Genomic DNA, 16,130 nt, shown 5'->3' on the forward strand with positions numbered 1-16,130 from the left:
AGGATGAGGAAAAAGCTGAGGTAGTTAGTGCCTTGTTCACCTCAGTCTTTAATAAGGGGATCAATTGTTCTTGGGGTACCCTGCCCTCTGAGCTGAAAGACAGGGATAGGGAGCAGAATGAAAGCCCCATAATCCAGGGGGAAATGCTTAGCAACTTGCTACTTCACCTAGACACACACAAGTCTAAGGGGCCAGATGAGATCCACCCAAGAGTACTGAAGGAACCAGTGGAAGTGCTCACCAAGCCACTTCCTATCATTTACCAGCAGTCCTGGCTAACCAGGGAGGTCCCAGTTGACTGGACGTTGGTAAATATGGTGCTGATCTACAAGAAGGGCTGAGAGGAGGATCCAGAGAACTACAGGGCTGTCAGCCTGAGCTCAGTGCAAGGGAATGTTATGGAACTGATCATCTTGAGTGCCATCATGCAGCACGTACAGGATAACCAGATGATCAGGCCCAGTTAGCATGGGTTTAGGTCCTGCTTGACCTGATCTTCTTCTGTAACAAGTTGACCCACTTAGTTGATAAGGGAAAGCCTATTGATGTTGTCTACCTAGACTTCAGTAAAGTGTTTGACACCATTTCCCACAGCATTCTCCTGGAGGAACTGGCTGCTTAGGAATTGGAGGGGTTTTTTGGCAAAACAAATGACTGAGTGGTTGGGCTCAAAAAAATTGAGGTGAATGTACTTAGATCCGTTTGGTGGCTGGTCACAAGCAGTGTTCCCCAGGGCTCAGTTCTGGGGCTGGTTCTGTTTAATATATTGAACCATGACCTGGAGAGGGGATCAAGAGCTCCCTCAAGTCATTTTGCAGACAACACTACGTTGTGTAGGGGTGTTGGGCTGCTTGAGGGAAGAAAGGCTCCACAGAGGGATCTGGACAGGCTGGATCAGTGGGCTAAAGCATACTGTATGGTTTTCAACAAAGCCAAGTGCTGAGTCCTGCACCTGGGCCACAACAACCCTGTGCAGCACTACGGACTAGCAGAAGAGTGGCTGGAAAGTTGCCCAGTGGAAAAGGACGTGGAGGTGTTGGTTGACGGGCGGCTAAACATGAGCCAGCAGTGTGCCCAGGTGGCCAAGAAGGCCAATGGCATCTTGGCCTGTGACAGAAACAGTGTGGCCAGCAGGACCAGGGAAGGGATAGTCCCCTTGTACTTAGCACTGGCGAGGCCAAACCTCAAATCCTGTGTACCGTTCTGGGCCCCTCACCACAAGAAGGATGTTGAGGCTCTGGAGTGAATCCAGAGAAGAGCAACGGAGCTGGTGGAGGGTCTGTAGAACAAGTCTTACAAGGAGCAGCTGAGAGAGCTGGGGCTGTTTAGCCTGAAGCAGAGGAGGCTGAGGGGAGACCTCATTGCTCTCTACAACTACCTGAAAGGAGGTTGTAGCAAGGTGAGTGCTGGCCTCTTCTCTTAGGTATTGAATGATATGGATCAGAGGAAATGGCCTCAAGTTGTGCCAGGCAAGGTACTGGAATAGGAAACATTTCTTCACTGAAAGAGTTATCAAGCACTGGAACAGTCTGCCTGTGGAAGTGGTTAACTTGCTATCCCTGGAAGTATTTAAAAGATGTGCAGACATGGTGATTAGGGAAATGGTTCAATAGTGGGCTTGGCAATATTAGGTTTACAGTGGGACTTGATCTTAAAGTTCTTTTCCATCTTGAATGATTCTGTTATTCTGTGATTACTGCTCTTGCAGTTACCACTGAACTCATAACCTGCTTTCAGAAAGCTTAGACAGCTGTGCATGACACTATGAATGTTCTGACTAGTTTTTCTACTCAGGGCAGACCAACATGAATGGCTATCATCTTAGCAAAAATAGCAGAAAACAAAATCATTTAAATTCATGTGGAATAGGTCTGAGTAGAATCAAGAAGTTTTTCCATTTTAAATTAACATAATCTGTTTTTTTTCCATGGCTGTATAGGCTGGGATATTGCAGAAATTACTGCTGACTGACATGAAATGCAAAAGTAACTTCTGCATGTAATTTTTGTGATTGAGCTTGCTGGGCTTGCATTAAGTTCTTTCTGGACGCATACACCTCTTGGTATTTTCAAGTGTCCTGCATTAGGGCAAGCATTCCTCGTTGGAAAAGATTTCTTCTGCACATTATTTAGCATTAAGTTATTTAGCTTGACATTTGGTGAAACAGTTTGTGTTGCTACTAGTGAACGGAAGTGCGTGAAACTTTGTTGAAAACAACCACAGAAGGAGCATATATGCAAATGAGGTACATTCATAAATCCTAGTAGCTTGTATGCTTCTATACACTTGTAGTTAAGAAATGCATTACGCAAATCTGTAGAATGTCTTGATGACCACAGTGTTGCATAGCATTGGTTAAGGGAACAATATCAGTTAAAAAAAAAAAAAAGTGCTCTCTATGTACACCTTGAAAAAGGAGAAAAAATATTAAATTCAGGCACAATGTTCAGTCCTCAGATTTAGCGATATACAAAACCAAGTGTGATGTCTGTAGTAAGTGAAGTGTATCCTAGTGGACATGTGAAGTCTGTCCAGTTGTTTGGTTTCCTACAGCATGGTTCTTCTGGCACAAGAAGAAAGATATTTGATCTCATGGAAATCTTTTAATTTGACCTTAATCTATGTTTTGCTTAGTGCATTGTAGGAAGCAGCTTTTGTATGGGCTTGTACCCATGGTGTAAGAACATTCTGAAACACATTTTTTTTATTTTCATACCACGGTCAAACATTTAAAATCATTCTTTCAAGTCTGCCTGAAAATAAGGCAGCAAAATGAGCCAGTAGAACAAAGGTGACTGTATGAGTTTCTTTCCCCTAAAGTGCATGTGAGGGCTATGGTGGAATTAGCTCTGTACTTGGACCTTGGATGCAAGTTCTCCACTCTGTGGTGTTATGAGTACCTTCGCTTGACTCTCAATTCCTCCTTTGGACCTTGAGCTGCTCTAGGCCTGGGGCAAAAACAGGTGTAAAGAAGCCTATGGAACACTAGCAGTGTTCTAATGCTTGATCTCCAGAGGCAAGGAATGCCCTCTCTCCTGTGATTTCCACCAGACAGAGTCCATTGTCTCATTTGAAGAGCCACTGCTCCTGGTCATCAGCCATGGGCACTGGATGTCTGCAGGGATGAGCTTCATTTCAGAAGCCACACGAAACCATTGACCCAGCTTGGCATGGGGTAGGGTGGAGGCAAATGACTGTTGTGCATCCTTTCAGGCAAAGGTAGACTCTGCTGTGCTTGTCTCTCTTTCTCCAGGCACTACTTCCCTGAGCTTCTTTTTCCCCTGTTCTGGGCACCCTGTGTCTCTGCCCCATCCTCCCAGCTCTCAACATGCTTGTTTTCTTACCTTTCTGCTGAGGCCATGCTGTCAACCACTGGCACCACTTAAAGAAAAGAATTTATTATCTTAGGGACTTCTGCCACCTGGGAGGTCAAACTCTTTTTCTAGATTACCACTCTCACCTTCTCAGGCTGCTTCCTGAGGAAAATGACATCAGCAGCGGCGTGAGTTACTTAGTTTGGTGGTGGGAGGTAGGATATTTGAGTACTGGAGATCTGCATTCAGTTCTGGAGTCCTCAGCAGAGGAAGGACATGGACCTGTTAGAGTGAGTCCAGAGGCGCCACAAAAATTATCTGGGAGCTGGAGCACGTCCTGTATGAGAACCGGCTGAAAGAGCTGGGGTTGTTTAGCCTAGGGAAGAGAAGGCTTCACAGAGACATTATAGCAGCCTCCCAGTACTTAATGAGGATCTCAGGAAAGACAGGAAGGGGCTTTTAATCAGGGAGTGTAGTCATAGGATGAGGTGTAAAGGTTTTAGGGTCAAAGATGGTAGATTTAAATCAGATCTTAGGAAGAAATGTTTTACTGTGAGGGTGATGAAGCCCTGGCACAGGTTCCCCAGAGACGCTATGGAAGCTCCATCCCTGAAGGTGTTCAAGGACAGGTTGGATGAGTCTTTGAGCAACCTGATCCAGTGGGAGGTGTCCCTTCCTATGGCAGCGCGGCTAGAACTGGATGGGCTTTAAGATCCCTTCTAACTCAAACCATTCTGTGATTCTAATACTATTGACCTCTGCTGGCAGCTTAAGCTACACACTAAATGTCTTGTCCCCTTGGTCCTTTGTGGAAACCTTTCCCTGTCTGGAGGTGCAAACAGGACTTCTTAGAGCCCAACTCTCAGTCCTGAACCTACACTCGGAATCAAGAGTGATGCTGGGCCCAGTATCAAATATCTGTATACCTTTCTGTTGTGTAGCCTGAAGCCTCTAGTTGCAAAGTTTTTCAGCTCCTAAGGATGACCTTTCATTTCACCTTCTTGGGCTTTCTGCAACACAGACACTTTCTTAGCAAGTGTTTCTACCAGAAGCACACAGGTACTTATGAGTACATGGTAACATAGAGAAAAATATGGAGGAATTTGTCCTCTGAATCATAGAATCATAGAATCATAGAATCATAGAATCATAGAATAACTAGGTTGGAAGAGACCCACTGGATCATTGAGTCCAACCATTTCCATCAAACACTAAACCATGTCCCTCAGCGCCTCATCCACCCATGCCTTAGACACCTCCAGGGAAGGTGAATCAACCACCTCCCTGGGCAGCCTCTGCCAGTGCCCAATGATCATTTCTGTGAAAAACTTTTTCCTAATGTCCAGCCTAAACCTCCCTTGGCGGAGCTTGAGGCCATTTCCTCTTGTCCTGTACCCTGTCACTTGGGAGAAGAGGCCAGCACCCTCCTCTCTACAACCTCCTTTTAGGTAGTTGTAGAGAGCAATGAGGTCTCCCCTCAGCCTCCTCTTCTCCAGGCTAAACAACCCCAGCTCTCTCAGCCATTCCTAATAAGGCCTGTTCTCCAGCCCCTTCACCAGCTTCATTGCTCTTAGAGAAGAGGGACACGGTCCAGAGCCTCAACATCCTTCTTGTGGTGAGGGGCCCAGAACTGAACACAGAATTTGAGGTTTGGCCTTGCCAGTGCTGAGTACAAGAGGACTATCCCTTCCCTGGTCCTGCTGGTCACGCCGTTTCTGATACAAGCCAAGATGCCATTGGCCTTCTTGGCCACCTGGGCACACTGCTGGCTCATATTCAGTCGGCTGTCAACCAACACCCCCAGGTCCCTCTCCTCCAGGCAGCTTTCTAGACAGACTTCTCCTAGTCTGTAGCACTGCATAGGGTTGTTGTGCCCCAAGTGCAGGACCAGGCATTTGACCTTGTTAAACCTCGTGCCACTGGACTCTGCCCAGCGGTCCAGCCTGTTCAGATCCCTTTGCAGAGCCTCCCTACCCTCCAGCAGATCGACACTTCCACCCAGCTTAGTGTCATCCGCAAACCTGCTAAGGGTGCACTCGATGCCTTCATCCAGGTCATTGATAAAGACATTGAACAGGGCTGGACACAGCACTGAGCCCTGGGGAACCCCACTTGTCACTGGCCTCTGGATTTCACACCCTTTCCCACCACTCTCTGGGCCCGGCCATCCAACCAGTTTTCCACCCAGGAGAGTGTGCGCCTGTCCAGGCCAGAGGCTGACAGTTTCTCAAGCAGAATGCTGTGAGAAACTGTGTCAAAGGCTTTGCTGAAGTCCAGGAAGACCACATCCACAGCCTTTCCCTCATCCAGCAGCCGAGTCACTTTGTCATAGAAGGCGATCAGGTTAGTCTGGCAAGACCTGCCTTTTGTGAACCCATGTTGACTGGGCCTGATCACCCGGTTCTCTTGCATGTGCTTCATGATAGCACTCAAGATCACCTGCTCCATGACTTTCCCTGGCACTGAGGTCAGACTGACAGGCCTGTAGTTTCCTGGGTCCTCCCTGCGGCCCTTCTTGTAGATGGGCACAACATCAGCCAGCCTCCAGTCCAGTGGGACTTCCTCAGTCTTCCAGGACTGTTGGAAGATGATGGAAAGGGGTTTGGCCAGCACATCCGCCAGCTCCTTCAATACCCTTGGATGAATCCCATCTGGCCCCATAGACTTGTGGGTGTCTAGTTGGGCAAGCAAGGCTCTGACCACCTCCTCTTGGACCATGGGAGCCTCATTTTGCTCCTCTAGCTGCTGGGTTTGTACACAGACGGAACGACTTTCTTTATAATCAAAGACTGAGGCAAAGAAGGCATTAAGTACCTCAGCCTTTGCCTCATCCCCTGTCACTGTTGTTCCTTCTGCGTCCAATAGGGACTGTATGGTCTCCCTAGTCCTCCTTTTATTATTTATATATTCATAGAAGGATTTTTTGTTATCTTTCACAGACTTTGCCAATCTGATTTCTAGTTGAGCCTTAGCCCTTCTGATTTTTTCTCTACACAATCTCACTTCCCTCTTGCAGTCCACCCAAGAGGCCTGTCCCCTCTTCCAGAGCCCATAAACATTTCTCTTCTTCTTGATATCCCTCAAGATCTCTCTGTTCAACCAAGCTGTTTTTTCCCCTGCCAGCTTTTTTTCCGGAACATGGGGATGGCTTTCTCCTGAGCTGCTAGGATTTCCTTTTTGAAGAGCTCCCAGCCGTCATGGGCTCCCTTGTCCTTAAGTACTGTCATCCATGAGACTTTGCCAACCAGCCTTCTGAAGAGTTCAAAGTCTGCCCTCTGGAAATTTAATGCTACTGTCCTACTAACCACCCTCTTCACTTCACCTAGAACAGAAAACCCTATCATCTCATGATCACTTTGTCCTAGGCGTCCACCTACTGCCACATCCCCCACAAGGCCTTCTCTGTTCACAAACAGCAGGTCCAGGAGGGCACCTTCCCTTGTTGGTTCATTCACCAGCTGTGCAAGGAAGTTGTCTTCCACGCACTCCAGGAACCACCTAGACTGCTTCCTTTCTGCTGTATTGTACTTCTAGCAGATATCAGGAAGATTGAAGTCTCCCACAAGAATGAGAGACATTGATCTAGAGATTAACCACAGCTGCTTATAGAAGAGCTCATCAGCTGCTTCTCCTTGGCTGGGTGGTCTGTAACAGACTCCCATCACAAAATCTACCTTCTGGTGGGCTCCTCTGATTTTAACCCACAGGCACTCAATCTCCTCATCGCCACAATCCATCTCAACGGTGTCCAAGTCCTCCCTTACAAAGAGGGCTACCCCGCCTCCTCTCCTGCCCTTCCTGTCCCGCCTGAGGAGTTTGTACCCCACCATAGCTGCACTCCAGTTATATGAGTCATCCCACCACGTTTCCGTGATGGCAGAGACATCATAGGCCCCTTGCCCTAAGACAGCTTCCAGCTCTTCCTTCTTATCCCCATGCTGTGTGCATTGGTGTAAATGCACTTCAGCTGAGCTGCCGAGCCTTCAGCCCTCATAGAGGGAATAGAGTTTATTCCCAATTGCCTGGTCACTGGAGTAGCTAGCACCAGAGTGTCCGTATCTTCCTTACCACCCCCAGGTGTAATCACCCCCATGTGCTGTGTGGCGATGCACTGGTGGTCCTCACCAGCACACTTTCTCCGAGTCAATGGTGCCCCACGTCCAGGCTCGCTCCTGTCTAATCTGGTCTCAACACCCTTCCCCTTCACATCTAGTTTAAAGGTCGATTTATGAGCTTAGCTAGGTTTTTAGCAAGGGCTTTAGTCCCCCTAGGAGACACACGTGTCCCATCCTTAGCAACAAAGCCTGGGGGTGCATGAGCCACCCCATGATCAAAGAAGCCAAAGCCCCTCTCCTCACACCAGGCTCGGAGCCAGGCATTAATTGAATTCTTCTTCCTGACTTCCCCCTCCTCTCTGTTTAGCATTGGGATGGAGCAGAATACTATTTGTGCCCCAGAGCCCTCCATCATTTTCCCAATGGCCCTGAAGTCTTTCTTGATGGCTTTGGTCTTTCAGTTTACTAAATCATCGTTACCAGTTTGGACTGCTATCAGGGGATAGTAGTCTGTCTCGGGGACCAGGGCAGGAAGTTTTCTAGCTACCTCCTTCACTGATGCCCCCGGCAAGCAGCAGACCTCTCTGTGGAGCGGGTCAGATCTGCAAGTGGGTCCCTCCATTCCTTTTAGGAGCGAGTCCCCTACAACAATCACCCTCCTCTTCTTCTTAATGGAGGATGGTTTTGTCTTTTTCTGAGGATGGTGCAGCCCAGGGAAAGATTCTAGGCTGTGGGAGCCATCATCCTCATCCTCAGGGTTGGATTCCATCTGCAGCACATGGTACTTGTTCACCACGGGGATCTGGGGTTTTGCTGTCTGGGTGAGGGGAGCAGGTTTCCTTCATCTGGCAGGAACTTGCTGCCATTCCCCATTTCTTGTTCCCCCAACCGTGCAGTTTGCAGGTGGATGATGTTCAGACACTCCAGCCCCAGCAGGCTGCTGAGTTAGTGAGAGGGCACTACTCCACTGGTCTATCTCCCTCTCACACTCCCTCATGGTCCTCAGCCTCTTTACCTCCTCCCTTAACTCCTCCACCATGTGAAGGAGTTCCCCCACTCGAGTGCAACTTTCACAAGTGGAGCCGGTAACAGAGGCACAATTTAAAGGGCTTTTAAATAAAAAAACCAACTATTTTTAAAGCTCTAAACCCAAATCTGGACATTTTCAGGGGGACCCCAAACGAGCTCCATGTTTTCCTGGTAGGAAAATCCGCTCAGACCTGGCCCCAGAGCAGCCGGTAGACGTGCTTTCCCTAGTCCTGCAGCAGTCAGAGGGACCCATCGGAGTGAGACGCGAACATCCCGGCCCCGGGAAACTTTGGTTCAGACAGTATATTCCTACTGAAAGAAAGAGAGAGAGAGAGGGAGAGAGAGAGAGAAATTGAGACCTGATTAATAAAAAAATATCTAGAACTACTAAGCAGATTGTCCTTCATCTCTGCTGGTGGGGGTGATTGACCCACCAGAGCTCTTGTGAGATAGGAATGTCTTCAGAGGTACCTCTTTCCAGGTCCTGTGGCTTACCTGTCCCATCTTCAAATTCCTCACTTCTGTACATGAAGGCTCAGGGCTCATTTTCCTCTCGAGATTCACAGTGCTTGAGGCTTATGTTCTATCTAAGTAGGCGGTGAGGTTAATGTATTTCCACACCCATAACCCAGGCAAGGTTAGGTGATAACTTTCTTTCCTAAAATACATTTTGTTTTTCACTTCTCTGAAGCTTAAACACAACAAACTATGGTAAATGTAGGTGAATTTAAAGGTGATGATGCCTGTTGTAAAGCTTGGGAGTCACGTTCTCTAAGAGTATATTTCCAAAATGTGTAATAGGAAATACTTTGTTTTTCTAGGTGTCATTATACCTGAAGGTATTTTTATTTAAAAAATAAAAGCTTGGCAGAGGACAGCACAGTGGAAAATATCTAGTCAAATTATTTGGATGCTGGGGTTCACACACAACTAAACTGTGCTTTATGACACACAGTGCTGCTGGCTCCTTGTCCAGATAGTGAATATTTGTGACAGGAAAGCAAAGCTGCACCAACTTGCTGCCTCTGTGTCTTGAACTATCTTTTTAATGACATTCTATAGAGACAAAAAAAGAGTTGTGGATATTTTTTCACAGAGGTTGGGCTGGTCATTTGAAGGGAAAAACTCTTCTTTTCTGCACTTTCCTAAGCAGTGTGAATTCTTCCTTTGCTTCCCTGTTGATGGTGGCAGCAGTAGAAGGGTGGTTGCCCAGTCCAGTGAATTCCTTGAGTTTTCAGTCACGTACCTCGCCTACACCACCTGTGAAATCACAGTGTGTAACTACACCCCGAAAACGCTTCATCCTCTTCTCTTCAGGGGACTTCCTAAGGAACTTCTGGGCTTCCGCAGCTCCAAGGCGAAAGCCACGTTCCTTGGGTACAGCTTTCCCACCTGGGGAGAGGCTGCATGGGAACACCGTGGGCATCCCAATGTGGATGCTGCTCCCACGACACCTTTCGGAAGGGGCTCCCCAGGGCTCTGGCTCTGCTTCCCACGGGGAAGGGGATTCCTTTGGTGGGCAAGGAGGAGGCTGGGCTGCAGCGGGGACCCGAGAAGGCAGGGATGCTCTGAGAAGGCAGGGATGCTCCGAGGAGGCAGGGATGCTCCGAGGAGGCAGGGATGTGGACCCAAGCACCACAAGGCTGAGCTGGGCTCCTGGCTGCGTGCAAGCTGGCTGGAGTCGAGGGTCAAAAAACCCCACACATTTGCCCCACCCACCCTGCCTCTGGCCCAGATCAATTTTCCCACGCTTCTCCCACCAGGCGCTGGACACCCTCTGCGAGGGGCTCATTCTCGATTTGGTCCCCAAAGTGCTAGGAAATAACTTTTTGTTTTCGGGGGGAAGAGTGATATTTTTCCCTCCCCCTTCTATTTCAAAGCAATTAGCTGCAGAAAGCCTTTTCTTGGTAAACTAGAGCTGGAATGAAGGGCATTGGAGCCTTTCTTCTTCCTGATCTGTACACTGGGCAAAGCTGGCATGGGCAACGAAAACACTGGAATCGGGAAAAAATAGCCTTTAGGCACAGTATGGTGCCTTATACTGCAGGAAAAGAAAAAAAAAAAATCTGCTTTTAAAGGGATCGTAAAGTTATGCAGAGGAATGGAGAGCAGTTGATCTTCCCTGTTGCCTGTAAACGTTGTTCTGAATAGAGAAATGGACTTTCCGTGGTGTTTTTGACTGAAATATGTAAGCCACGAACAAAGCCAAAATAAATAACACCGCCCGACACCGATTAGCGCTGCAAGCAGAACTATTTAATAGATGGACACAAGGGCTGTTTATTTTGAAGCTCATTCTCTTCGATATTCTGCTGTTGAATGGTAGCCGCGGGGAAGTAGCGCAAATATTGGGTAGATGGATGGAATCTCGCAGGGGAAAAATGGAGGCAATGAATGTTAAAGGATTCAAATTCACAATCGGGCTAATTAATTTGGTTTTGGTTTTTTTTGTTTTGTTTTCAAATGGCTGGCTCAAAGACCCGGAAAGCCGTTTGAAAAATACGATTACCGATTGGCTCCTGACTCGAGCAGCCTTCCCATCCGCGCAAAACGTTCACAGCAGCCCCCAAATCGTGAGCTCGATCGGTATGGAAGGTTTTAAGGCTTTCTAAACGGGTGGCAGGGGGAGAGGATCGGAAGGCGGGTTACACTTGTAAAGGGGAGGGGTGAAAGCGCGAGGTAAAATAATCGCAAACTACTACTAAAACGCGACGATGAATAGAAGAAGAAAAAAACAAGCATCTGGTGGAAAGATCGGGGCGGCGAGCGTTCTTACTCCTCAGAACCTCATCGATTCTCATCGTTCTTTCGCGAATCGATGAGTTTGTGAGGAGTAAGAACGAATTCTTTTCACTGGAGGTTCTTTCGCTCCCGTTCTCTCCTCCGGGGGGTGTCAGCGCTCAGCCGCGTCTCCGGTGTCGGGTGCCGGGGGCGGCGGGTGCCGCAGGTAGCGGGCGACGGCTCCGCGGGGGCCGCCCGCCGCCACGTCGAGGGGGAGGCGGCCGCGGGCGTCGGGCAGGTCGAGGCGAGCCCCGGCCCGGTGCAGCGCCGAGAGCGTCTCCAGGAACCCTGCGCGGGCTGCGTCGTGGGCCGGGAGGCAGCCGGTGAGCGGGTCGGGGCGGTTCGGGTCGGCTCCGCGCTGCAGCAGCAACTCGGCCACCCGCAGGCTGCCCAGCATCATCACCTGCGGGGAGAGACAGCGTCAGCGCCGCCCCCGGGGGCTTCTCAGGCCGGGGATGCGCTGCGATAAATCAAACCATCGCCCGGAGCCGCTTCCACGCCGTGCGCCCCGTCGAGCGCTTCGTATCGCCCATACCCGCCGTGGCGTGTGTGGTGGGTGCGCAGCGTGTCCCGCGTGACAAACACGCATATTACTTAAATACATTATCTGCGTCATTTACATACACAATATGTATGCCTTTCGTATGCTTTTATGTACATACTTTTATGTACTGTGTATATAGAGTACATACTATATATATAGTCCATGTACTGTGTATTATATAAGTGTGCTAGATATATATATACTAAATACTATACATAGAACGTGTACTATGTACTATATCCATGCACTAGTTCTGGCTACTGTATATAGAACTTGTACTATATCCATGCACTAGTTCTACGTACTCTATATAGAATTTGTACTATGTACTACATCCATGCACTAGTTCTATGTACTGTATATAGAACTTGTACTCTATCCATGTACTAGTTATATGTACAATATATAGAACTTGTACTATACCCATGTACTAGTTCTATTACTATATATAGAACTTATACTATGTACTACATTCATGTACTAGTTCAATATACCATATATAGTAACTGTACTATGTACTATATACATGTACTAGATATATACACTAAATACTACGTATAGTACGTGTACTATGTGCTATATACATCTACTAGATATAAATACTAAGTACCATATGTAGTAAGTGTACTATATACTATATACATGTACTAGATATATACACTAAGTACTATATGTAGTAAGTGTACTATATACTATATACATATACTATATACTATATACTATATACTATATACTATATACTATATACTATGTACTATATACTATATACTATATACTATATACATGTACTAGTTCTATGTACTATACATACATAGTACATAATATATATATACTATGTACTAAATATTAAATGCTTTTATGTGCTATTTATGCCTTTTATAGATACTGCTTTTGTGTACCAATTAAATTATGCCTTTCATATACACCACTTCTATATACCATTTATGCTCTTCTATATACTGCCTTTATATACCATTTCTGTCTTTTCTGTATACCACTTCTATGTACCATTTATGCCTTTTGTATGTACCATTTATTGTATCATTATGTGTGAGTACATACACTATATATATATACACACACGCTGTACACACACTATACGCAGGTGCACTATCTCTATACATCATTTGTATACTCTGAGGGCCCCGAGGAGCCTTGCCCTCAGCCTGTTGCTGATCTAGGGTGAGCAGAGCAGCTGACAGAACAGCAAGCACAGGCACGGCGTCTGGGCAGTGATTTTTTTGCAGGAATTTGACTCTTTTCGATGCCTCCTGTGATTTCCCCAATCCTGAAGCGCAGATCGAGCCTTTTCTCTCTCTCTCTCAGCTCTGGCTAAACCTTTGCTGCTTCTCACAGGAAGAAGGGGAGCTGTAGGGCGCCCACGTGGAAGGCACAAAACTTTCCTGCTGAACCTAACGCCGCTCTGCAGCTAAACCAAAAGCAGAAACTTCTGGCAGGGTCTCATCTCGCATGCTTGTGAAAAAACAAACAAAAAACCCGAACCGAACAGGACCAAACAAAATAAAATATCACTTGATCTTCTACTTCCCTCGTTCTCCTGGTAAGTTTCAACAGAACTTAAACCTCCATAAATAGAGACTCACCACTACCTAAAATATCTTGAGACAGTAGGGTTTTTTCATTATTTGCTTTCTCAGAAGAGTTCGCTAATGGACTACAAATATTTGTTTTTATTCATATGGAAGTGCAAAAACGTTTATAAATTAAATAATTTATGATAATTTAATAAGTTGTTATTAAATATTCTAATTACAATACTATAGTATTATAACATTATAATCAATACATTATAATTAAATATAGTAATTCATTACTAATAATTTAATAATCTATTTAATAATTAGCCTGTGAAGCCTAGGTTTTTCAGAAAGATTAAGAAAGTGCACATGTCAGAGTGGCAGCCATTTTGCAAAGTGTTGGTGAGGGAAACAGAACTTAGTCTCACTCTGAAATGAGGGGAGGAAAAGACAAAAATCACAGAAAATCTGAGCCCCTTTTCATCTGGAACTTGAACCTACAACAGAAACAAAACGAATAAATGTCTTAGTGCCTTTACAAGTAACCTCATTTAGAAAAAAATATTTCCTTTTCCATATAAAATTCTAGGACCAAAATGGCTGTTCATCTTGGCAGCAGAATCACTAAATAAGCGGCTCAAAGGACAATTCCACAACACCTAAGCTTAAATTAAGCAACTCTGAGTCACAGTTCATTAATCGTTCAATAAGCATTTGAAAACCTTCAGCTTAAGTATTTCGATTAGCATAGCTCACCTCCAGCTCTCAAAATAGCTGGGAAGCGACTCCATTACACACTGGCACTGATAATATCTATCTATTAATAGTGCCACCACCGATGAATCGTGAAAATTAAGAATACCACTAGTAATAGCGACAACTACAAATAAATACCAGCTTCCAAGCTACGATTCCTACCGGGTGACAATTTCGTTCTTTGACACGACAAGACTAGCAAGGGACGCCATTTCGATTTCTCGGGGGGTAAAGAACAATTAAGGCCGTATTTTAAACAAACAAATAAACAGGGGAAGCTGATAGGAGCGCAGCCAACTCCCCAAGAAAGCCTGGAAGCGGATTTTGCGGTCCGAATTCTCCCTTCCAGGACCCTCCGGCGTAATTCGTTTGCTGCCCCTCCAGCTCGGAGCTGCGGGAGGGCGAGCTCCCGGGGACGCGCGTCCCGGCAGCCGCGGCCGGACCCGACGGTAACGACAGAATCTCCTCCGAACCCCGCAGCCCGCCCCCCCAGCGCGGCCGCGGGACCCGCTCCGCCCGGCCCCCCGCGTACCTGGAGCGGGGTCCTCCCGAAGGCGTTGGTCCCGTTGGGATCCACGCCCGCGTCCAGCAGCCTCCGCACCTCCTCGCGGTCCCCGCGGGCGGCGGCGCTGCACAGCCGGTCGCTGGGGCTGTCGGCCGCGGGGGGCTCCGCCATCGCCCCTCGCCGCCGCCGCCGCCGCCGCCTCCCGCACGGACGCTCCGCAGCCTCCCCGGCCCGGGACCGCGGCGGCTCCTCCTCCCCGCAGGCAGCGGCCGCCCCCGGGCTCCCCACCCGCCCCGGGCCGCCCCCTCCCCATCGCCGGGCGGGGCAGAGCATCCCCCCCCAACCCCGGGCCCCGGGGGGGAGGGCAGCGGATCCCCGCTTCTCGCCGGCCCCCGCGGGGGTGCGCCCTCCCAGTGAGCCGTCGGTGCGGGAGAAGCACGGGGACGGGAGAAGGGATGCAGCCCGGCGCCCCCCACCCCTCCCCACGTCGTGGGGGGCGCTATGAGGGCGGCGCCACCGACAAACGGCTCCTCTCCGGGCTGACGGGGCGGCTCCCGGTTACCTTTCGGGAGGCAGGCGGCGTGGGGGGGGGAGGGAGGACGGACACACGGGAGCAGAGAAGGGCTCTTGTGAGAAGGCTGGATTTGTTTTCTGTCCCAACCCCCCGAGGGGGGAGACGGGGGTCTGGCCAGCCCTGAGCCCTTCGGATCCGTGGGGCTGGGGTCCGCCTCCCCGCGGGAAGCCTGTGATCCGCCCCGTGGCGCTCGGAGGGAGGGGGGCGGCTTCACCCCAGCCCTGCGGGAGCCTCTCCCGAAGAAAAAACCGCGGCGGCGCTCAGCCGGGATAAGGTACAACTCCCGCCGGGGCAGCGTCTCGCCCTGCCTCCGGGAACGTCCTCCAAACTAGGAAGCACCTGACTCCTCCCCCTGCTTTCCACCCCCCCCTTTCCATCCCTCCTGGAGGCAGCAGCTCCCGCCGCGGGCCCCGGGACACCCCGCGCCAGCGACCGCCCCGTCGAGGGGACTCAGGGACAGGCCCCGGCGCGGGGGCTGCGCGGCTCCCGGGGTTGGTTCTCCCCGCGGGGCAGGCCGAGCGGAGAGATGCGCGGGGAGGGCGGGGGAGGAGCGGGAGCCAAGGATCCCGCATTCCCGCGGAGCCGCGCGGGGAGCGGCGCGTTGCGGAGCCGCCGCCGAGCTCGGACGGCGAAGGGAGCAGATACAGAAAACAGATTTAAGGAAGCCTTTTAGGGGGTTGTTTCCCCTCCCCGCGTCAGTTCCCTAATCTCTTCTTTTTAAGCGCAGAAAACCGGTGCGGTCACGCGGCAGCGGGGCTGGCATTGCGGGTGCATCTTTATCCGCTTCGGCAACTAACCTCGGGCTCGCGAACAGCCCCGCCTGGGAGAAAGAGGGGAAAAAGGCAATTTTATGTCCACGTCTATGGAAGGCCGAAAGCCAGAGGCCTTCTTGGATAGGGAGAAACAGGCACAAACATATCGCTGCGTGGACGAGTTAGGGGTTCACTGAAATCTCCTAATTTGAAGAGTTTCTGAGCATCCCCTGCGACGTTTCTGGGGAAAGCGGTGCTCCAAGAGCAGGATGGAACATTTGA

At 49.1% G+C, this 16,130-nt stretch overlaps 1 protein-coding gene across 1 annotated transcript; it reads right to left on the reverse strand.

Moving 5' to 3' along the window:
* Positions 1–10,632: 10,632 nt before the first annotated feature.
* On the reverse strand, positions 10,633–14,693 carry LOC138733218 (cyclin-dependent kinase 4 inhibitor B-like). The gene is made up of 2 exons (XM_069880238.1): positions 14,550–14,693; positions 10,633–11,582 (listed from the first exon to the last, which is right to left on the reverse strand). The coding sequence occupies exons 1-2, from the start codon at positions 14,691–14,693 to the stop codon at positions 11,292–11,294; spliced, it is 435 nt and encodes a 144-aa protein (XP_069736339.1). The 3' UTR covers positions 10,633–11,291.
* Between the last annotated feature and the right edge of the window lie 1,437 nt (positions 14,694–16,130).

This window comes from Phaenicophaeus curvirostris, chromosome Z, assembly GCF_032191515.1.
Source record: "Phaenicophaeus curvirostris isolate KB17595 chromosome Z, BPBGC_Pcur_1.0, whole genome shotgun sequence".
Classification (NCBI taxonomy): Eukaryota; Metazoa; Chordata; class Aves; order Cuculiformes; family Cuculidae; genus Phaenicophaeus; species Phaenicophaeus curvirostris.

Excerpts from the sequence above, each read along its gene's own strand:
- LOC138733218 (XM_069880238.1), bottom strand. The coding sequence starts at position 14,693 with ATGGCGGAGCCCCCCGCGGCCGACAGCCCCAGCGACCGGCTGTGCAGC. Across the intron at positions 11,583-14,549 it reads TCGGGAGGACCCCGCTCCAG|GTGATGATGCTGGGCAGCCT; the intron begins GTACGCGGGGGG and ends CTCTCCCCGCAG.